General features: G+C 39.7%; 1 protein-coding gene across 5 annotated transcripts in view; it reads right to left on the bottom strand.

The window, feature by feature from the left end:
• tbc1d22a (TBC1 domain family, member 22a) overlaps window positions 1-24,806 on the bottom strand; it is a 182,495-nt gene that overhangs the window by 100,843 nt on the left and 56,846 nt on the right. For 3 of the 5 annotated variants that reach the window (XM_046873153.1, XM_046873152.1, XM_046873156.1), the window contains 2 exons: window positions 23,815-23,880; window positions 18,042-18,156 (listed from right to left, as the gene is read on the bottom strand). In XM_046873153.1, coding sequence (XP_046729109.1) covers window positions 18,042-18,156; window positions 23,815-23,880 — 181 coding nt within the window. The remainder of the gene's footprint in view (window positions 1-18,041; window positions 18,157-23,814; window positions 23,881-24,806) is intronic. The other 2 variants (XM_046873155.1, XM_046873154.1) reach the window with 1 other exon arrangement.

Here is a 24,806-nt window from a genome sequence, read left to right on the forward strand (position 1 = left end):
AAGATCCTTCTACATCAATCTACATGATCTCTCTACATATTTCTACAATAATCAACTGTACAAAATCCTTCTACAACAATCTAAAAATCCTTCTACAACTTTCTACAACAAACCACAGGATAATTTTAAATCATTTTACAACAATCTACAAGATCATTCTACATCAATTTACAACAATCTACAAGATCCTTCTACATCTTTCTACAACAATCTACAAGATCCTTTTGCATCTTTCTACAACAATCTATAAGATCCTTCTATATCTTTCTACAATAATTAACTGTACAAGATCTTTCTACAACTTTCTACAACAATCCAAAAGATAATTTTAAATCGTTTTACAACAATCTACAAGATCCTTCAGCATCTTTCTACAACCATCTATAAGATTCTTCTGCATCTTTCTACAACAATCTACAAGATCCTTCTACATCTTTCTACAATAATTTACTGTACAAGATCTTTCTACAACCATATACAAGATCCATCTACATCTTTTTACAATATTCTTCTACAAGATCCCGCTACAGTCTTAAACATTACAAAAAAAAAAAAAAAAAAAGATTTGATGCTGTTATTCACTTTAGATCAGACGTTTCAAAATACCAATTGTAGTAGTGCCAAAAATATTTCAAACCAGCTATTCAAAATGAACAATTTGACCCATATGGGGGGGGGGGTCAAGCTGAAAGCACCCAGTTGTATTATAATGCTGTAGATTGATTGTTTCCCTTCACAGAAACCGAGAGGCAAAAAAACCCAAAAGTTTTTTCAGCATGACAATACCCCAGTGCACAAAGCAAGCTCCACTTAGCCATGGCTTGCTAAGTTTAATCAAAAACAATAAATCTAGAGGCCCAATGCTGATATTAACCCCCACTGAACACTACTGGGAGAATCAGAACAGGATCTCCCACTGACAGCAGTCCCTATACTCTTTAATGCTCTTGTAGCTAAATGACTATAAATCTCCATAGCCACAATTTAAAATGTACTGGAAAGGCCTCCAAAAGAAGGGAAAACTTCTGACAGTCAAATGTTTCATGAGAGTAAATAAAGGGAAAACTGTGCATGGTTTCTTCCAAATGGATTCTATTTGACTCTCCTTTTTTTTTCATTCATGAGAAATGCTAGATGAATATGTCTGTATTCACTTGATACCATTTTGTTTGCAGTGGCCTATGATTTAGCAATTAAACGGGCTATTATTTTGTACTTGACACTGGTCTTCCACATGCATCAAATCATTTACAACAGGAAATTAAGCTGAATGGGGTGTAATTGTCATTGACGGTGCACTAACAGAACTGCCTCGAAATTAGGACTTTACTGTAGCGCGTTATCAAAAGAAATATTCATCACGGAAATTACAATAAGAACGAAGCTGAAAAGGTCAATGCAAAGCGATAGCCATCATTTTCGCTTACGGAAAAAATATGTAGTGATCCCACGGCAATGTTTGAGATCCTTTTTAATTACCAAGCCACAGGACTAAAAATAAAGCCTCTGTATATTGTGGCGTGACAAAGAATGGGGAGAAAATAAAAACAACAACAATCCAGTGAGCAGCGGTTTTGTGGGCAAGAATGTTTCAAACTGACAGGAAAGCTACAGTAACTCAGACTAATGTCTATTCTTGGTTTGAGGGCTGGGTTTTCGCTTTTGCGTTTTTTTTGTAAAAAAAAAAAAAGAAAATAAATAAAAAATTCATAAATAAGCCAACATGAAGGCCAGAGAGCAGCCTATGAAAGAAATGCAAGACACTTTGAACCAGAAAACAAAGAAAAAACGTATGAGTCAGCACACTAGTGGTAGAGACCTACATGGGACAGATTGTTCAGCCCCGCCTGCACCCGCAAGGTCCTGTCCCGTTCCTGCAAGGTCCTGTTACGCTCCCGTTCGCTACCGAACTTGTGCCTGTAAATTCTTTTATTTTAGGTGCATTCGTGCAGTAGATACATAACGGTTTATCTGTATTTAGTTTTTTTTTTTTATGTATATATTTGTAGATTTTATTCGAACCACAAGCATGAGTATTTAACACCCGCATTCACCCGTCAAAAAAAACGTTTGCGTCGGGTCTCGCAGTACCCCCGCGACTAGGGGTGCCGCAGAATAGTCGAAGATTCTATGCTTCCATAGGAGGAGTCTGATTCGACTACCAATTTCACAGCTGAATCTTCGCAGAGGTGTTGAGAAACGAGGAACACGCCAATCTTTGTTTATACGGGGGTGCTTAATGTCTGATTTCACATTGGGTTATCTCGTCAATATACGGCCCATTATGATAATTTTGTAAATAGAAATGTGGAAAAAGGAAAAAAAAGAAGTTTTTAATAAATAGTGCCAGTTTTTCGGTTTCACTTTCAATGATCCGTGACCGGCACAGGATCGTCTTGACGAGAAGGTTAAATATTTAAGTGTCTTGGAGATTCTGAAAAGGTAATTCTGTTCTAATCGAATTTTGCAAATTAATATTTTGATTGTTTTTTCAGTGCATCCATGTTGTGCTGTACTCATAGCGCGTTCGCACTGTGATTTAGCCGATTTAATTTGATTTTGCCGACATGTGAAATGCAAATGCTGTCTGATCATCACCTACAGCCGCTACAGGGCACAAGTGAAGGTATCTCAACCCACCATTCAAAGAGTTCAAGGGCAGAGAAATAGGAACTATGCCACAAGATCAATCCGTTCATCAGTATCCGTTATGAAGATCAGGTTAGAATCAGATCCACAATAGTTCTGAAAAAAAAGTTACCTTGATAGAAGTGATAGAACAACAAAAGTGTGGAGAAAGAAAGGATCTGCTCATGATCCAAAACATACAAGTTAATCAAGTCAAGCGGCTTTTATTGTAATTTCTACCATACAAAGTGGTACACAATAAACTTTCTTTCGGCTTCTCCCATTAGGGGTCGCCACAGCAGATCATCCGCATGTTTGATTTGGCACATGTTTTTACGCTGGATGCCCTTCCTAACGCAACCCTCCCCATTTATCCGTGCTTGGGATTGGCACTAAGAGTGGCTGACCGGGGATCGAACCCGGGTCGCAGCGGTGAGAGCGCCGCATCCTAACCACTAGACCACCAGGGGACCTACACAGTAGTACACAATACACAGTGAAAATGAGACAACGTTCCTTCAGAACCCTGGTGCAACAACAGCGCTACAACACACAACATAAAGCACCATAAAGTGCATTGAGTGCAAACAGTGCAGACAAAAAAAGTACAAACAGACAACACAAGACAGTGTGGGACAAATACACATAACAAGTAAACCTACTATATTCAGAGGATACAGTTGGTTCACTTGTGGCTTGAGTTTACATGGCTGCGTTTGGCCCACTAACTTTTATTGATAATGTAACTCGCGATGGCTGCAGCAGAATGATTTCAAAAAGTCAGAAAGAGTTCATCGTAACACCACACCCGTGACCAAAGACACAGCCAAAACCAAAGGCCTTCAAAGTGGAAGATTTCAGACTGGGTAAGTCACCAAACAGCATTTCAGCTTTTGAAGAGGAGACTAAAGGAATAAACCCGCCTAAAGCAAACAATCTACAAAAGCTACAGCACTAGATTTGAAAAAGGTGTCACAAAGGAATAACGCAACATCTGGAGATAGTATTGTGTAGCTGGATGGATCTATGGAGTTATTGCAAGAAAGGCATATGCGACTACACATTAAGGGTATTTTCCTTTCATTTTCTTGAAATGTAGCTCGAGCCGTTTTATCTGTAATTCATCTGTTTTGCTCACCTAGAAAATTTGGGAAGAAAATTTGAGGTTATTAAACAAATCTAGATATTAATCGCAAGAAATTTACGCTCAAATTCCATTCTATCATTTCATATTCATATTCTTTTAACCAGTGAATATGCAAAAACTAAAAGAATTAGCCTTGGCGTGAGGTCAACTTCAAAAACTGGTAAATAATGTTCAAAAAAATATATATACGAATAAAAATAAAACATGTAAATCTGTAGATGTTTGCCCTGTTTTTTGTGCAGCTGGGAAGCTCTGCATTAAGGTTCTTCAGTCAGTCTATAACAATGTGAACCCGACAAAGCACTGGCACTGGAAGGGGTTCTGGCCGACTCTCAGTAGGTGACGCAGGTGCGGGTTTGAAGCGAAGTGTTGTAGAAAATCTAGGCGTGCTAATGAATTTAGAATGGCACGTCTCTAGTTGCACCACTCCAGCATGGGAGAAAAAAAGATCGTTTATTTCTGACCATTAAAGAGGCATTTGAGTGCAAACAGGAAAGAGCTGACCAGCACTTAAGTGCTCCTCATATGCCAGAGAGCCCTAACATCCAAGACGTGCACATGTGCATCAGCGATGCTTCAAAAATGATACGGAATAACTAAAACCTTGAAATGTGATTAAAAATAAATAAATCTCTATAAAAAAAAATAAGACTCGTGTGAAAACCTCTCGTTCGGCTGGACTTGCGCCGTGAGAGGACGGCGGCTCGAAGGGGTGGCTGTAATAATTAGAAGAGAAGACTAAGTTTCCCAGAGTGTGAAATATGAGCTCAGATCAGTCCATTAGGGAATTAATTTGCAGTTCTCAGCGGTTTGAGGGAAATCATTAGACGTACAGTAATGGGAAGGTCATGAGACATTAAGGGAACGGCCAGACAGTTAAACTGCCCTTTCTGAGTCCTTGGAATTGACAAATGGCTCCCAGAATATTTGGAACAGTAACAAATAAATTCGCAGACTCTCGACGTCTGGCGAAACCAATAACACGAGCCACCTGACAACTCTGTATTCTAGCGCACAGCGTTCAGACGAGCCTGACACGTTTCACTAGGAGCGATAAAGGAAGAGCAATGGCTCACAGCTGGAATGGGAGCAGAACTTCAATTTATAGCTTTTTATAGCTGAGTAATTAAACCGAATCCAAAAATATTCAATATTACCCAATTTCTCAAAGAAAACGGATGACTCGGTGACAGGGCAATTTCTCTGGAATATTCTTTGCTCGGGTTTCAAAGACAAAAAAAAAAAAATAATTAAATGCAATATCTGATAATAAATTGATCACAGAGCATTATGAAGGTTTGAAACCAAATCACACATTCATCTTATCTGCTAATCAAGTCCGATAAGAATCTAATACAATGGCATTATCTGCATATGTTCAATGCTAAAAAAATAATAATAATAATAATATCCAGATTTCTTTCTGTATTCATATTTTGGTTTTATAGTGGGGTGTGATCTAAACTAGAAGGTTATCTTTAAAAAAAAATAATTATATACCCTACCATTATACACCCTGAAAACCCTTAAAATACTATTTTGCTGTGTTTCATGGGATTCCAATTGTGACACAACCTCCTCTCCGGCTGATCCGTGGGCGGATCTACCGGGGTGGCACGGGGTGGCAACTGTCACACTAAGAAAAAGCTCCCCATTTGCCTTTGCATTTAATGCAACCAGAATGAGCAGTGATCACAAACGACTCTATCTGGCTCTATAACGAATCAAAGCATTCGAATATACATACATGTAAGTATATGATATATTAGTCCATTTTGATTGTATCTTCATGTGTATTAATGACTTACAGCTTAACGGGAAACTATTATTATAATAATATAATAATACTAAAGTATTATTTGTATTTGCATTTATTTGAAACGTATCAGTTCAATCCAAAATTATATGTGGTCAGTTGCATCCTAATTAATGCAAGTCAAACCAGACTGCCTTAAAGAATTAAGGGTTAGGTCTCTTTATCATCTGACGGCTATGAATCATTCGGTCAAGCTTTTGAAAACGCCTCAGCAGCCCATAGCAACATTAGCGATCTAAGTAATGGTGCAAGGCAGTTCTAATCACAGCTTCAGCTCATAGTGTCTCTTGCTCTCTAAACAAGGATGGAAAAGTCGAGTGGAAGAGTAAAGTGGCTCGGTTCGATGAGGAACTCAAGCAAAAAAAAAAAAAAAAAAAATAGTGAAAAAATACCCACCACACAATGCCTGAGGACCTGCCGGGCAATCACTTATCAACTTGTTAGAGCAAATCAGGAACGTTAATCAGTGGCACCTTAAAATCAGCCGCTTGGCTCGTTTACCCGAAGTGAGGAAGGAGGGAGAAAAAACCGATACTCATTAAAGACTTGCTGCTGCGCCTTACACACCACCGAGCGTTTGTTTCTCCAGTGCAAACCTGGAGTTCCTAGTCAATCTGAAAACTCCTGCTGATCGAGCGAGACAGGGCTGGTCTGGTGGGTGAAGTACATTTCGACGCAATGCCTCCGCAGCCGGATTTGCTGAGAAGCCAAGAAGTGCAGTTGGGAGTTCAAGCCAGAAGGTCACCTGCTGACTGCCAGACAAGTCCTACAACCACACTGAAAGCACATCAAAGATGCAGAACGCCGTATGTGGTGAGGAGCCACTCGCGAGTGGTTGATTCCTCTAGATCTCAGCAGGACTCCCTTCATCCCCTTTCCTCGTTGCACCACAGGCGACGGTTAAAGCCGCAGGTCTTAATCCCACCTCTGAGACTCGGCGCATCGCGTTTGCATTAAGAGAAATTAAAGCCTTTCAGCTCGGGGTGTAACACGGACCTCTTTTCTCATTGCTCCTCAAAGACAATCAGCATCGAGGAACTGTTGACGTGCGGTACTGCAGCTGATGTAATGTGAGGTCATTTGTGTACAGTGGAACATTCAGGACGGAAAACTTGCAAGCAATCTTACTTCAGAGTGACAACTCTGTATCAGGAATGCTTACAGCTAGTTCCTTTGGAAGGAATTTTCTGTGGCTTTCACAGGTCATTTCTAGCTCCTGTGGGCGTGTAGAAATCGCCACTACTGTTACTTACAGCATTAAATATTTTGTGTTCAAGATATAAAGAATTCGTTTAGTAGCGCTAACAAAATGAAATAATGCAATAATCAGGGTCATAAATGCTTGTTTGATTGTTGGCTCCATCCTAGGCTTATTGGCAGGAAACCAACCATCTCTGCTACTTCTTCATTAGCTTTACAATCCTTTTATGGACATTTAATGAGCCATTGTTTGTAATGGCAGAAGGTGGAACCTTGACTTCCATTTTTTGTGCATCAAAGTAGAAATTGATTATCAGAACAACCCTGCAATAAGTCATTGGGGACCCGAAGAAAATCAGGCTATATATGTCAAAGGATTGGTCCGAGGAATTACATATGAAAGTGCGAATATTAATTTGCATGAAATAAAAATATGTCGATTGTCGAAGTTGCTGAAATCATGAATCTCTCTTATGTATTTACATATATACATAACCGGTGCGCATCTATGCAAACTTGCACACACACATATATATATATATATATATATATATATATATATATATATATATATATATATATATATATACATTTATTTATTTATTTATTAGTTCATAAATTACTGTAAATTGCTGTATGGCTAATTTATGTACAGTCATTTGTTCAAATAATATACTGATCATTATACGATCATATACCGGTCCTTTATCTCACCTATACTGATCACCATTCTTTAAAACTCCTTGGTAAGCTAGGTCAAGTCTCGACTTACCGCATTTTCAAGTTGGAGCGCATCTCTGTCATAAATCAGGGACTATCTGGATTAAGAAATTAGTGCCAAGTCGTGATCGCTGTTCAGTGGCATTTCGTTAAAGCTCAGATCACTTCACTCAGAACAGGCAGGTGGATACTGCAGGACTTCCCCCATGTAGGGAGTGATAAGGGCTATTAATTACATGAGGGCGACAGATAAGAGGGAGATGTGCATTCATCCAGCAGGTCTCAGAGCCGATCCTAGTCCTCCATTAATGTCCATTACCTCCCCAGATCACCAGAACTCCTGAGCCTTGACGATTACCAGAGCTCGATATGGATGCCTGGGGAAGCTGCTACACGTCACCTCCAAATTCCCCAAGCCTACGATGCGCTCATGCGAAAATTTGGGATATACTTGGTAATAATGCACACGGAGAGCACGATGCTGCTTCTCAGAGAGGAACAGCTGCCACCGGTGATGTATTACAATTCGAATGCTGTGTTCTAGTCAGGTCTTCTTCCGGGAAAGTGTACTGTAGTAAATTTAAATGACCTTTGGGGGTCTATTTATATATAATACAATCGAAGGAGCAGAACAAAGGGGCAGACTTTTAGGGATGGGATTTAAAAGGCACGGCCTTGCAGCTGGAACCCAGACTGGATAATAAAGAGGACAAATGTTGGATGGGATGCCTGTGTAACTCGCTAACTGAGAAGAGACTACAGACTACTTGATCCTGATAACTAGTATCCTAGTATACTAGTATGAATCCATTCACACCAACAAGGTGTAACAGTAGCACAAAAGCAGTTCATTATTATCTTGATCGTCATCCGCGGCGATACTGATGAGCATCGGAGACGGCACCGGTGAAGCACGTCTCCTTTAGGACTTTTAGCCTGCAAGAATCCATACATTGGCATGAGGCAAATTACAATATAGATCCCCTCGTGTTCAATAGCGTGCCATACTAAAGAGTCCATACCACCACTCCATCAGGTTAATCCTCTTTAATTACAAAGCCCTAATGCTGCCTAATGGGAAGAGAGTTTTGGCCTAGAAATAAAAACGGGTCTGAACTGAGAGGAGGCAAAGCACACGGCGGATCGGGGGAAAAGAATCGGCACGCAGCTCGGCCAGAACTTCAATTCAGTTCATTTCTATAGTGCTTTTAATTGTCTTAAAGCAGATTTACTGAATGTAATATGTAATACAAAAATATAAATATAAGTGAAATGTGTGTATTTATCACTGATGCGCAAATCTGGGGCAACTGTGAAGAAAAAAAACTCCTTTAGATGATTTTCTTTTTCTTCTACTTCTTCTTTTGGCTTCTCCCATTAGGGGTCGCCAGAGCGGATCATATGTCTCCATACCCCTCTGTCCTCTACATCTGCCTCTTTCAACCCAACTGCCTGCAAATCCATGAACCTCCTCCTTGGTCTTCCTCTTATCCTCCTTCCTGGTGGCTCCATCCTCAGCATTCTCCTACCAATATACCCGATGTCCCTTCTCTGCACACGTCCAAATCATCTCAATCTCTTCTCCCTCACCATGTCTCCAAAACATCCTACATGCGCTGTCTCTCTAATAAACTCGTTTCTAATCCTGTCCATCCTCGTCACTCCCAACGAAAACCTCAACATCTTCAGCTCTGCTACCTCCAGCTTCACCTCCTGTCTTTTACTCAATGCCACTGTCTCTAAACCATACAACATCTCAGGTCTTACCACAGTCCTATAAACTTTGCCTTTCACTCTCACAGATACTCTTCTATCACAAATCACTCCTGCCACTCTTCTTCACCCACTCCACCCTGCCTGCACTCTTTTCTTCACTTCTCTAACACATGAAGACGAAACCGTGAAGGAAGGAACCAGACTCAAAAAGGAGTGTGATTATAAATATAAGTGAAGACATTAAATGTATAAATGTACAGTGTTATTTATATTATAAGAGTCAGCAACAGCTAGAACCAAATTCCTTGTGTGCGTCAACACATTTGGCCAATAAACCTGATTCTGATCACATACACCAGAAAGTGAGAAATATCAGTGTGTGATCATGATTAATGTCCTTTCTACAGTCTTCTACAGTCAGCCATCTATGGAAATCCAGATGATCAAGTGGTGCCAAGGGATTAAACACGTTCTTAAATTACAGCAAATATGAAGCGGTCTGATTAAAGGGAAAGTCTGAAGCAGCAGAATAACATCAGACTTTTCAAATCCGACGCTTCTATTCCGCAAATATGTTCCGAATGTTCGAAACCCAAAAAAAAAAATGTATTTCACTGAAATTTATTGCTGCTCTTCCTTGCAACAGAGCTCCAGACCTTTACATTCCCCTCGGACATTTTCTCCCAGACCTTTTATGTTCTGATTTCGCTTTGTTTTTATATTAGTTTGAACATGAAAAGAAACCATATTAATTGCAGTATACGTTCCGGGAGACTGTCTTAGTGCCCAGAATATGGGAATGTCAAGATTCAAAACCAGTGTCTTATTCTTTACCTTGAGACGTGAAAAAGGAAGAAAATTGCGTTTGAATATTACAAGAATTTAAATACGACTCCGCGGGCCTGGCGCTAGTTGTGATTTATTGATTTAATTAGCATTTAGTGCCATATGTAGTGTATGAGGTATAAAAGGTATAAACTTGACAACAGGAAATCGATGTCTCTCTGTGAATAACTGTACAGCCTAGCGCCACTGTAGTACCACCAAGGGAACATGTAACCTTTATTGTGTATCTTTCACAGGGAAATGTGAATACGGCATGCTTTTTCAAATGATTAAGGCTAAAACTGTGCCCTTTTATGGTTTCGCTCCATCACCAAGCAAAATACAGTTTGGGTGAGTGTCTCCAACAGTTAGTCCATATCCATCATAAGAATAACACTAAGAACCTTTGTTCAATCAAATGAAAAAAGCAAACAGCAAATAACCATTAGAATTAATTCTATTTCAAATCACCTCTATATTATTCCAGGAGGAACCGTAATGTGATAATATCCTAAATGGGATCCATTCCAAATCATTCCAAGCTGACCTCTATCTACATTAATTATAGAGAGACAATTTCTCAAAGATGATACATTCACAACAATGTGAGCAATCGCTCTGGCCATAAGCATCATCTACATCAGTCATCCTCCTCGCAACCTGAGGTAAATGTCAGTCATGACATTGGACAGAAAGGAGCCTCATTATGGCTCTTCGTGTGACTGATCGCTGTCCGTTCTTACTTTGGACCAATGAGCACACGGTCTGCTCACACACTGAGGATTAAATGTAAGCTACTTGGAAGCATGGAAACAAAACAAAAAAAAGAAGCCATTCTGAAGAGCATCTAACAAAATGCTGTGTCCCGCTGAACTACCGTGCGTCATAAGAACCACAACTGGCTCCTGATGAAACCAGAGGGAAACTATTTGGTGAATTAAAGAAATGGCACACAAGAAATGGTACCCGATTGTGACTGTAAAACCTGGCACTATATCATATACTTCTGTGAGGATTTAAATAGCAGGAGATTTTGGTCTGGCACATGGTTGCCTGTCAGGAGTTTTTTTTTTTACTTTACATTGCTAAAGCTTTCAGCAAAACATTGAAAATCTATTGAAAAGAAGGTGTGATCAGGTTGTTTCCAGCCTTTTTTGCACCCTAGGCAAGATTCCTATTGTCAACCCTGCCCCATTACTCCGCCGTCCCACCACAAAGCTCCGCCCCCACACAATACAAATTATTCACAATCTTCCATTAAAAAAAGGTGAAACACATTTAATAACCATCGCAAAACTTAATTTAAGTATGTAAACATATACTGTTTAAACTTAACGTAAAAACAGGTAAATAATTTAAATGAGCGAGGGCAAATGTGAGGCAGCGGTGCTCACTACTGCCCCCTAGCTGGTTGTGCCCTAGGCAACTGCTTAGTTTGCCTATGCCTAGAAACTGATAAAGGAAGTCCAGATGTACAAGCTAATAAATATAAAGTAACATTTATTTACAGTGTGTGCAGAAGACTATAAATGCACCAAAAAGTTAAATAACACTGAATGAAATAACACTAAATGCAGGTGTTATTCTTTATATAGGTTTTACATGTTCTGCGCAGTCAGGAAATTTACATTTATGGCATATTGCATACGTTGTGTAATTTGTTTCGAACAAAATGATTCGATGATGGTCAACGGAAACCGAAATCATGAACCCATTGAAGTCTGGAGTCAAAATCACATGGAAAATGTGAAAAATGTGAAAAAAGTGAAAAGTTGACATTTCTAAAAATTTTATCCTGGCAACTCGTAAATATAATTCAGGAGTGTGTATGGTGCCATTTGCCTAAAGGCACTCCAGACAATGTATAGGCATGATGTTGATGAGATGGCAGATCTCCTGAATCTGGATGAGGGCTTTAGTGATGCTTCAAGGTGCTCCAATATGTAAGATCCCAGAGGTTTTTAATCGGATTCAAGTCTGGGGAAAATGCATCAATGCATTTGTCTTACAGAAACTACCTACAAACTCTGGCCACATGAGGCTGGGCATTGTCATGCACCAGGAAGAACCCAGGGGGCAATACACCAATGGCTCAAAGGATTTCATCCCAGTCACCTAGTTCAATTGAGGGGTCGATTTAATGCCACGGCATCTAAAGACATCGTGTGCCTCCAGCTTTGTGATAACAGCTTGGGCAAGAACCACATATGGCTGGAAAAAGTCAGGGGTCCTAACAACTTTTGTCTATATTGTGTGTACGGCAGAGTGTTTTGTGCTATCCTTGTATTCTTACTGAAAGGTAGTTTCGGATTTAATAACAGGAGAGTTTTAAAAAAAAATTCTCTTGATTTATGTTCACCATTAAACGTGTAAAAAAAAATAAAAAGGCGAACCCCGTGCAGGAGCATCTACAGTAAGCCGCCACGCAAGCGCTTGACGTATATCTTCACAGGCGTGAGGGGAAAAGTTATTATTCAGTACCGCATTAGTCGAACGCCGTCTTACAAACAAGTGGCCTGCCTGCTTTCAAATTATATCCTGTCATCATGCATCTTTAAAGAGCAGTGAGGCTCGGAGGAGAGAAGAACGCACTCCCTGAACCGCTTTTTCATTCTCCTCATTGACAACAAAAGATGAATACGCTTCTGAAAAGCTTTGTGAGGATGCCAACTGGGTGAGAGGAAGAGAAATGGAGAACAGTCACGTTCGAGACGCTCGCAAACTGATTGTGCAGGTCGGGGGGTCAGAAGCTGGTCTGGGGTTAACCTTTGGTTCTCTCTGTCTCCTCTGTCTAGCACTGAACGACACTAGAGGACAGAGGACATATTCACTCCACAGTAACTGAAGCACCATTGCTTGATGGATGTGTTGACTTTAATGGCAAAAGCTACATTTTGACAGAAAACTCACAGTGGCCGATGTCAAAGCTTATTGGATCCGGTGGAACTCTAAGTAATATTAAACTGACAAGAAAGAATGAGGATGCCCAATGTTTAAAAAATAAATAATAATAATAATATATATATATATATATATATATATATATATATATATATATATATATATATATATATATATATATATATATATATATGTGTGTGTGTGTGTGTGTGTGTGGTATCCTTGGGAGGTCGTATTAAAAAATAAATAATCACCTGACGCAAAGTGGACGGTGGTTTCCTCCATTATGTTTGTGCACCTTGATAATAGTGGCATCTACTACTAACAATAAAGCTGTTCTTGTTGATACCACGTGCCATTTTCTTTATATATCTCATTTTAACGTCATAGTCTCCAGATCGGACCACATGGGTCAATGAGCCTCGGCCCCGTGACCCTGTCGCTGGTTCACCCCTGTTCCTTCCTTGGAGCACTTTTATTAGACACTGACCACTGCAGACCGGGAACATCCCACGAGGGCTGCAGTTTTGCAGATGCTCTGACCCAGTCGTCTAGACACCCCGATTTGGCGCTCGTCAACTGAAAAAAAATCCTTACGCTTGCCCATTTTTCCTGCTTCTTACACATCGACTTTGAGGACGAAATGTAACGAGGATAAAAACTGACCAGAACTACCTGTGCATTCGATAGTTTAAACTAACACCTTCCAGTCAATCAGAATCGAGTATTCAGACAGAGTGTGGTGTAAGGTCATATACAATATACTTATATTCTTAATCTCCTTGGTATGCTTCTTCATAGCTACAATTCATGGATAGAAGTATCACCACAGCCATATGTGGGTCTTCTACAAACTGTTACCACAAAGTTGAAAGCACACCATTGTAGTGAATGTCTTTAAATGTGATAGAATTACATTTCCTCTTCAATATAAGACCCAAACCTGTTCCAGCTCCGCATGCCTCTGTGCACATGAAGATATCGTTTACATGGGTTGGGGTGGAAGATCTTGAGTGGCCTCCTATAGATCTCTTATCTGAACACTACAGAGAAAATCTTTGGGATGACTGGAAAGCCCCAGGCCTCCTCACTTCACCCACATCAGTACCTGACTTCACTAACACCCTCGTGGCTAAATGAGCACAAATCTACACAATCAAGTGTGGCTATTTTAGCTAGCTATATTAGGGGGACAAATGAAAGTTTTGACAGTTTGTTATTTGGATAAAATCATCACTACAACACCTGATGAAACACCCAGGAATCACTTTCTCACACAGGCCTGAAAAGATCATATGCTTCTTCAATTTCAGAAGCTTTGTGGTTTAATAAGGAGTAAGGCTGCATATGAAACAAATATCAGAAGAACCCAAATCTGCACACATTTCTGCTAGTTTAAGTAGGTCAGCAGTTTTGGAGCAAAGTACACGAGGAGCACGAAGTCTGTTTGATCAACTTTTTTTTTTTTTTTTTTTTTGGAAGTGCCGTTTATTCTCTTCTAAAGTAAAGCGAATCACTTCGGTTGTCTTTCACATCGAGTTGAGTTCTCCGATGTGCTGTGGATCAAGACATCCGGCTTCCAAAGAAAGATTCCAATCTGAAAGACAGTTTCCTCCGAGCCTTTTGGTTACTGATGTTAAGCTTATCTGCTATTTTCATTCAAAATGACATGTTTTCCATGTGCCAAGCCGTTGTTTAGAAGCACGCCGAGTCACGTGATTTTCATCGTTGCTTCATGCTAGTCTTCAAGCTAGTTTCTGACATGTTTTTGACTTTATATCCAAAAAGCTTTGCAAAAACCGACGTGGTGCCAAGACTACGCTAACAAGATGATCCTAGCAGGCAGTGAAGGAAAAAACGATATTTTTTTTTTTTCCTCAAACAAAAATTGGATGGAGAATTTTGCTGTATAAATACTGATTGAAGCTGAAGAGATATTAAACGGCAAACACTCCTGGAGGGCATAACTGTATAAGCTTTACACGATTATTAGCAAATTAATATAAGAGCATGTCCAGGGTGCCGTCAGGTCTATAATACATTCCGCACAATAATAATAATAATAATAATAATAATAATAATAATAATAATAATAATAAAAACAGTGTTTCAGGAAACATTTACTGCTGACTAACAAATCAAATCACTAATTTACACCTGGTAAAAGCAAAACAAAAAGAAATTCTCTTATTGTAGTAAATTTAAATATGGTAAACAGCTAAACTGTATGTGGCAGCGATGTTAGCATGTGACTTACATGTGAATATTTATTTCAAATCTATAAAAAGTCGATGAAAAATCAAACAGAGGCACACAATTGAACAGGATGTCTTTGGATGTCTTCACTTAAACTAGGAGACCCAAACCATGAGGAACCAGCTCCATGCTGATGTGCTTTACATGGGATGGAGTTCTGATCTGGTATGAGCTGGTATGATCTGGTATGAGCTGCTATAAAGCTCTGATCCTCGACCCTACCAGAGATGGGAAGCGATGAAGTACAAATACTTCGTATCGGCATCAGTATTTCAGTTTTGATTTCTCTCATTACATTTTCTACACAAATATCTGTACTTTCTACTTCTTACATTTTCAAAACAGCTTTGTTACTTTAGTTTTGAACTTTTTGGCGACCTGATCAACCTATTTTTTGTCATTGCGCTGCTTTTCAACCAAACACTGGCGTACAATGTCCTGGCTGATGTAGGCTAGTTTACGAAGATAACAATTTAGTGGATGAGACAGAGGTCAGTGATGTAAACATGACTGAGAACAAAGACATTCCTGAACACCTGATCATCATGATCTTTTCTCTGTTTGTGTTCTATATGGAGAATGTTCAGCCTGGATACATTCATTGGGTAACAAAATTTTTAATTAATTTTGTATTAAAATATTAATATGACGTGAGGTCCAGTTTGCAGCGTGACACTAAAACAGGTAGTAGTAATGACTACTTTTTTCTTAACTTAAGTGGAAAAAATGTAGTCAGTACTTTAACTTTTACCAGAGTCTTTTAAAACATGAGCATCTGCTCTTCTACCTAAGTGAAGGATGTGTTTACTTTTGTCCATCTCTGTACCCTGCTGAAAACCTTTGGGATGAATTGGAACCTCACCTCACCTACATCACTGTTTGGCATTACTAACACCATTTCAGCTGAATGAGCACAAATCTCCACTAGCACACTCCAAAATCTAGTGGAACACCTTCTAATGGATTAAACCTTGTAATATATATAAGGAATGTGTGCATGCATTTAATTCGAATTTGAGATGATGTTTCTCATGTATTCGAAAAAAGAACCTCCGTTGTCTTTGTGAAGTCTGCTGTGAGATGAATGCATGCTATAACAATACTCCTAACATCTATCATGTCTGTGGCATTATAAATGAATTATTACTGATGCATATGTATACAGGAAAATGACATTCCTATGATAAAGCATAATAAACTACAGAAACACGCCGCCTTAAAAGAATAACTCTTTCCAGGACTCACAATTTAAAAAAATGTAACACCTGAACAGCCCATAAACTTCAATAAGCAACTCTGTATTGTCACTAAAAATAATATAACTAATATAATGGCACCCTTTCTGACAAATATTCTCACAACCACCTCATCTTCCAGTGATATAGTACGAGGCTTCGTAACACCATCACCAGCAGTACAACGTTTCTTTGTAGCCATGGGGAAAAAATATTAAAGGCACAAAATGGACGCAAACGAGACACTGCGATTAACACTGACTCAAACACAAGTCTGAATAAATTGCCAGACTGCTGGAGCTATAATTACCAAGACCCCGTGTAAATAACATGCTTTTATACATAATAATAATAATAATAATAATCATCATAATAATACACAATTTCATACATCGCACTCATATATATATATATATATATATATATATATATATATATATTTTTTTTTTTTTTTTTTTTTTTACTTTTGTGTATTTTTAATACTTATGCTGACCGTTGTATTATTTTCCCCCATTAATATTAGTTCAAAATTGTAACTGTGAATATGACATACGAGGTGGTATCAGAACGATTTCTAGACTAGTTTTGTAACACGCCAACAGATGGCAGCACAAGGCTCGACACGCAGTCAGAGGGAGCACCGACCTTCAGTGTGCCAAAAGACATCTTCCCGTGTACATCGGGAGCTGTGCAACTGGTGCTATTTTACGTCTACTATTCCGACCACTTCCACACCCACCCTTCTCGCCCTACTTTCTGGCTCTACTTCCCCCTTATCCTGAAAATGAAAATCCAGCCCAAAGATCGCCGTTTTGACACCGTTGTCGAGATCCAGCAAGAAGATTTCCATGACACATTCTAGAAGTGGCAGGAATGCTGGAAGTGCCATCTTGTTGTGCTAGGGGACCGTTTGGAAGGTGATAGTGTAAACGTAGATGAGCACTTTCTTGCAAACTGAGCTAGTCTCGAAATGTTTTGATACCACCTTGTAAGTGGAGGTCTATCTGTATTAACGTTTGAAGACCTAATTACATTATTGTACTCTTCTGTACTCTAAAGTGCCCTAACACAAATATAATAACAGAAAATATTGTAGCATGTTATACAGCCCTAACATTCCACCCTGAGGAACACCACCTTGCTCAGACCAAGGAGGACAGATTAGAAGGGGGAGATTAAAAGTAGATAATCATGTAAGGTGTCTGTGCTATGCTTTAGAAGGAACTGGTCAGTTGAAGCTTATGCAAGTTTCCCTTGAACACGAGCTAAAGACTGAGGCATGACAATCCTTTGAAGTTGTTTTTCAAAGCGCCGGAAACGTCTGGCGCCACATGAGTTTGGCCAATCGGACCACCCACCCGTCTCCGCAGCCGCCATACATCCTTCCTCAACCCGAAGGGCTCGGGTATCTCTCGTTTGTTAATGAATAGATAGCAGATGAAAGAGGTAAGCTGTGTTTGGCTACACGCTCGCTCTTTATTATTGGCTAATGCATTATTTTTCCCGAAGGCGGTCGACTTTTATCGGCATCTACATCAAGCTAACAAGTTATGGAGCGACGCAAAGCACGTTGTAAAGCAGACTTGTATCTACTCACCGATATACTCAAATATGTAGACGACGAAGAAGGGCGTGACAAGGTCGTTGATGCCCTGTACGTATCCGCTGGCCGGGTGCCGGATTGCCCAGATAAACAGAATCCGCTCGAAGATCTGAAAAGGAATACATTTTTAAAAAGAACGTAAGTCACCTCCAGCTTCAAGAATTCATGTATAAGCTTTAGAAAGGCAATCGTGTAAACATGCAAAGCTACGGGACTTTGCACAAGGTCACGTTTGACGGCTATTAATTAGACACACAGACAGCATCTCCTCATTTAGCTGGCAATCAATTAAGAAAATCAATTAGGCTCTCGAAAGTAATTAGCATCACAACATTCAATAGAGCAGACGGCGAGGGCAAAGACGACAAAAAAAACAAAAAAACAATGTGTGCATGTTGCTGTGTGTTCATGGAGGTTAGTACTTGAAAGAGTATATAGATGAGGATTAACGGAAGCCTAGGTGCCACCTTGAGATAAGACACACACACACCACATGGGGGGAGAATTCAGAACATCCATACTCCACCAAAATAATGAACAGAAATTGGATCGGCAAATTACAGGAGGAAGATCGCACGATCGCACGAGGAAATTGTGGAAAACATGCTTTACATGGACTGGAGTGGAAGATCTCACATGGCCTGCTATTGGGCTCTCAAACCTATTCAACATCTTTGAGGATAACCTGACTGCACCCCAGGCCTCCTCACCTCACCTACATCATTACCTGACTTTACTAACACCCTGGTGGCGGAATGAGCACAAATCTCCATAAGCACACTCCGAAATCTAGTGGAACATTTTCTTTAATGAATTAAATGTTGTGAAATAAGAAAATTTTCATACTTGTGTATTTGATATATATTTGGGTTTCTCATGTGTTTGTGAATTAAAGAGATCTTCAACATTTTATGACGTCTTGTGCTGTAAGATGAATGCACACTGTAAAACTGCTCTGAACATCCGTCACGTCCATGGCATTATCGATGAATTATTATTATAATAGTACATATTATATAAAAGTTATAAATCTTGAAAAAACAAACATTTATTTAGTATTAGTATTTATTAATTTTTAATAATTATTAGTTTTTTTCATTTCCGTTTACTTAAGAAAATGTGCACCTGAAAGCTTCTATCACCAAAACAAATTCCTTGTAAGTGCAAACATACTTAACAATGAAGCTCTTTCTGATTCTGATTTTACATCCGATTCTAAATTCATATGTATACAGTAATTGGACATTCCTGAGATAAAGCACCATAAACTACAGAAACACTTTGCCTTACGTTATTAACCCGTTCCAAGACTTACAAACCAAAAAAATTAAAAAAGACCTAAACACCCTATAAACCAAGGAGTTCATCATCAGAACCATTGCTTCGTATTAGTGGTAGAGAAATCTGTCAATTTTAAATCTTTTTAATACAAAAAAAAAAAACTAAAACCACCAAACACCACTTTTGGTTTGAGTTCGTTTTGCAAAAAAAAAGATCTAAAGATTAGTTGTGCAAAAGGATTTTTCAAAAATGAATTTGTTCGGTTGGTGTATCGTGATGTTACAATGTTAGCATGAGGCTTCTGTCATGTTAGCATGAGAAAAGTAATCCAGAGCCGTTAATGGTGTCTATAATCATTTCTGGACACATCCAAGATTCATCGTTCAATCGGTGTTGGAAAAAATCAATGGAACATTGCGTCCAGTTGATTTCAGGAGAGTGTCGCTGTAATTTAACCAGAGTGACTTATCTTATTTTATATAATGGGTATAGGGCTAAGGGTGAGGGTCTTGTTCAAACACCTGACAGTGGCAGCTTAGAGGTGCTGGGATTTGAACTCATGCCCTTCTGTTCCCTAAGATACTACTACTAATGATCCATCACAGTAGTTAGGATCTAAAGTAGGGATCGATCTCTGCATAGCCAACCATGTGATACATTAAAGATACATTTAAAGCAGTTACGGATGCGATACGATTCACCCTAGATACGATGCAGTGCGATCCGATTTAGATTCAGTTAACGCTGCGATTCAATGCAATATGATATGATTCTGACCAATTCGATATTCGAAAAAGAAGAAAACAAAAAAGAAAAAAAAAAAGGAATAAAACCAGACGTCCTTTTTCTGTTCTGTCTCCAGAAAGATGCAGCTCTACCTCTGCCATGTTAATCTGTATTCTATGTAAATCTCAGGACGTGCCTCGGTCTCTGTAGTGTTGTGACACGTCATAATCGTGTAGCAACAGTGGTGCTGAGAGAAACGAGAAGAAATCGATCTACATAGAAAATCTCATCACAACTTGTTGGTCACTTTTTATAAAATCTATAGATAATATATAATATTTAGATCTTGCCCTCTCTCCCTGCTTCCCGAACAGACGGATGATAAACTGGATTCAGGGATCTGCTACACGTAAAAAAACTGACTGCTTTGAATTCCTCTCAGGTTCTCTGGCTGTTTCTCGGTGCAGAGGTCGCAGAGGTGTTCGCACTGAAAGCTTCGCTGCGGACGATGTAAAACATATAGTGCTGGGATTTAAACTCATGACCTTCTGATCAAAAGTCCAACCCCTGAGCTACAACGTCCCTAAGCAAAGTTCACAAGTACTCGATGCATCATGGCATTTAACAACTTCTAAAGCGGCATCTCGGTTTCCTATACCTAAGTGAACGTCGGTCTTGTGGAACAAACGGCCCAAGTTTCGCACCCATCTTTTGTTTTTTGTCTTTTAGCGACATGAAGAACGCTGAATTGGGCTTTCTCTCTCCTGTACTCGTTCCATCTTCATTTCTCTTTGCCTTCTTGCTCATTTCCTACAACACAAACACCTCGATCTTCATTAAATGTCTTTTCCTGAGCCGCCACTGTCAGATTGCTTGTATTAAAGAAAACTCAGGGAGAAAGGAAAGAAGGGGAAAAAAACAGAGAGACACTTTCTCTCACTTGTCTGACGAGTCAAACTGACGTCCAGCTCACGCAGAGACGATGTGTCCCTGTCAAGCCCTAAATAAACTCATTGCTTGCACAGGGTCCGGAACACCAAACGCGCTGCTCGAGTCGTGCTTACATGCCCCTTGTGTGATTCACTCCCACTTCTGTCCATCAAATCCTGGGGTACGCTCACCTCATCTGATGGGTGCAGTGTTCACATTTCTCATCGAAATGGAGGATGCAATAGAACCTGGCACTTTTTGAGACACCGAACTCACAGCTTACTCACATACAGATGCCCAATCGCTGGGTGGAAATTAGAAGCTTAAAATAAAACTTAAGGTGATCTGAAGCGTATTGGCAAAGTCGGATTCAATACATAATTAATTTATTTGCTCATCACAATACCATCCTGTGAAAGCATCTGGATGGTCTGGAAAGCAGAGATGAAGGCTGCTTGCTCAGGGCCATGACAAAATCCTGACACACTGCACAACCTTGGCTTTTTTTTTTTTTTAAATGAAGGACTCGAAATGCAGAGAACCACTCCTGCTGGCTAAGGTCACATGGTGGAGGCTTTACTTGTAGCTCACGAGGAATCTGTGCATCGTTAGCCGGCTCGCTGCGTGTGTAAGAGCTACACACCGTGCAGAATGTTAAAGAGAGGCTGAGAGATCCTTACAGTTGAAGTGGTCGCTAAAGAGGTAAAGAGCTGTTTGCTGGCGTTCGGATCGAAGTGCAAGTGAGTGAGATAGGGGGCGGCTATGAGGATGTATACTTTAGCCGCTATACAAGCATCGTGCTTCCTCTAGAGTCTTTTAAGAAGAACAGTTTGCATGTTGGTGGCTACAAGAAAGGCGTCAGAAGCAGAAGCATTTTTTCAGGTCAAAAATTTTTATAAAGCAAGACAATAAGGGATGATGGTGTTTACAGTGTGTGTCTAGTGTGTGTGTATATACATACAACACACACACACACACATATACATATTATATATATATATATATATATATATATATATATATATATATATATATATATATATATATATATATATACTATAATATATAAATAACTAAAAAATAAGCTAAGCAGTGTTTCCTTGTCAAAAAATGTGTTTTTGAAAAAAGGTTTAACTTTATTGTCAAAAGTTTGCGGACACAGTCATACATATGGTATGTGCTTTTTTTTCACATTTCACATTTAGTCTATATTTACTCCTATAATTCCCTCCACTCTTCTGGAAGATGTTCCACTAGATTTTAAAGTGTGCTTGTGGAGATTTGTGTTCATCAGCTGCATGGGTGTTATTAAAGTCATATACTGATTTAGGTGAGGAGGCAGTGGGGTTCAGCACGGTTGAGATCAGAGCTCTATAGCAGGCCACTCAAAATCTTCCTTTCCAGACTATGTAAAGTATATCTTCATGGACACTGCCATGCTGGAACAGGTTTGGGTTTCCGAGCTCAAGCGGATGCAAAATGTTATTATGCCGCATCCAAAGACGTTGTGTACGATCGAGCGCCTCCAGCTTTGTGGTAACAGTTTGGAGAAGAACCACATATGGCAGGAAAGGTCGGGTGTCCCAATAATTGTGTCCACTGCACTGAACTTTCTACACGATCGAATCTCGCTCCATCAAAAGCCGAGAAACTCTAAAGCGATGCTGATGTCAGAAAAGTAGTCTGGACAAATTTCTTCCGCTGTTATTTATTTATTTATTTATGGATATGAGACAAAAGCAGTCGAATGGACAAGCAGCATTAAAACACCTAGTTTCCCTTAACAGCGGTTTCACAAAGCTCCTAAACGAGGCTCTATAAAGCTCGGAAAACACACAGCGCCAATTTACACCTGGATCTCAGTGGCAGGCGCAATCCTGAGCGAAAGCGGCCGTGAATAATTACTCAGACCTTCGTACATCAAACGGAATGTGTAATCCGTCACGGTTTTCATTTTTTCCCCACCCTTCTCTGGTGCTGTCCTCCCACTTTTGGTAGGTTTCTCGTTCCCATAAATATATGTATGAGACGGAGAAGAAGTGCATGTCGTGTGTCAGTAGAAACTCGTTCGAATCGCCTAAGAAACGGTGCAAAGCGCATCTGGCTCTTTAAATAATAAGTGCTGTCCGGGCGATAAGTGTGTCTGCGTAAAGAAAAGAAGACCGGAGACGAGCGTGAAACGAGTGTGAAACAGAGAAGAGAAGAGAAGAGAAGAGAAGAGAAGAGAAGAGAAGAGAAGAGAAGAGAAGAGAAGAGAAGAGAAGAGAAGAGAGACACAGGGAAAGGAAGAGAGCTTAGAAAAGGAAGAAAAGAAAAAGGGAAAAAGAAAAAAGGACAAGGTTAAAAGCAAAGAGCTTTTTTTTTCACACCGTGCGCCTTGATGTCTTCCCGGTTTAAAAGAGCGGATGATTCATTTCAAAGCCCACGAGTGAACCGCACAAACACAAGCAGAAGCATGAGGCAGCTAAGACCTGCACGCTTTGTTAGAAAGAGCACGCTCCCTCAGATAAACCTAAACAGGAGTAGGGTTATAGTGTGTTTGTCACTCCCTTTACTCAAACCCCCCACCCCCCTCCAACACACACCCACACGCAATCCACTGAGCTCCTTAGAAACACATCCGACGCAATACCACGAAATCCACAAAGCACATTCAGCATGTGTAACCTGCTCTGGAATGAAACACTGAAGCATCGGTCCGTGTGTGTGTGTGTGTGTGTGTGTGTGATCTATTGAAGTGTATGCAGGATTTAGTTGGTATTATGTGTGGGTCAAGCGCACACTGGAAAGAGCATCAAGGTGAATGGACTGAGTGGTGTGGACTTCTCACCTCTTGCACAGAAGCTTGTTGAAAGAGAGGAATAAGAGGATTAGTTCTCGGTATGTCAATGTGAATCTGCAGAGAAGGAAACACAAAAAAAAAAAAAAAGAAAGAAAGAAAAGAGACACAGGAGCAGAAGCAGGTTAAGACGGATTCGAAAAACAGCCATTATCGAGAGACAAGGGAAGGGAATCTGGTCGTGGATGGTGACCCAACGTCTGGCTGAAAACTGAAGAAGTTCATTTTATTTCACTGGGCATAAACTCATCAGCTTTATCAGCTTAACCCTTTGAAGTCACGGTTAGCGGATTCACCGTATAATGTGAAGCGCTTCTTCCTCGTCTGGTCTCGCCGACTATTACAACCTTTCACCAATGAACAAATCAGAAATGGTATTTTAACCAATTAGAATTAGTGTTAAGTGAAAAAAAAAAGAATATAATTGAAAAATAAATGAAACTCTATATACACTAATTAATAAAAATAAAAAAAATACAAAAGGTGCTCGTAAACTAACGACATATCGCACGCCTAAAAAAAAAAAAAACAGCTCATCAATTGGTGCACTATATGAACAAAAGTTTGTAGACACCTGACCATAAGATTCATGAGTTTTTTGAACATCCTATTCCACATTGAATCCCCTTTTTGCTGTTGTAATAAGCTCCATTCTTCTAAGATGATGTAGATTTTGGAGTGCACCTGTGGGGACGTGTGTTCGTTCAGCTACAAGCGTATTAGTCAAGTCAGGTATTGATGTAGGGTGACATCCAAGATCTTCCACTCCAACCCATGTACAGCAGATCTTCATGGATCTTCATCTTAGTGCTCAGGGGTATTGTCATGCTGGAACAGGTTTAGGGCTCCTAGTTCAAGTGAAGGAAGTATTTAATGCTACCAGATCCCAAAACAAATGTGTCCCTTTATATATCCTGTCTGAATTTGTGGTTTTGAGAAGAGCCACATATGACTGGAAGAGTCACGTGTCCAAATGCTTTTGT

This window comes from Silurus meridionalis, chromosome 18, assembly GCF_014805685.1.
Source record: "Silurus meridionalis isolate SWU-2019-XX chromosome 18, ASM1480568v1, whole genome shotgun sequence".
NCBI lineage: Eukaryota > Metazoa > Chordata > Actinopteri > Siluriformes > Siluridae > Silurus > Silurus meridionalis.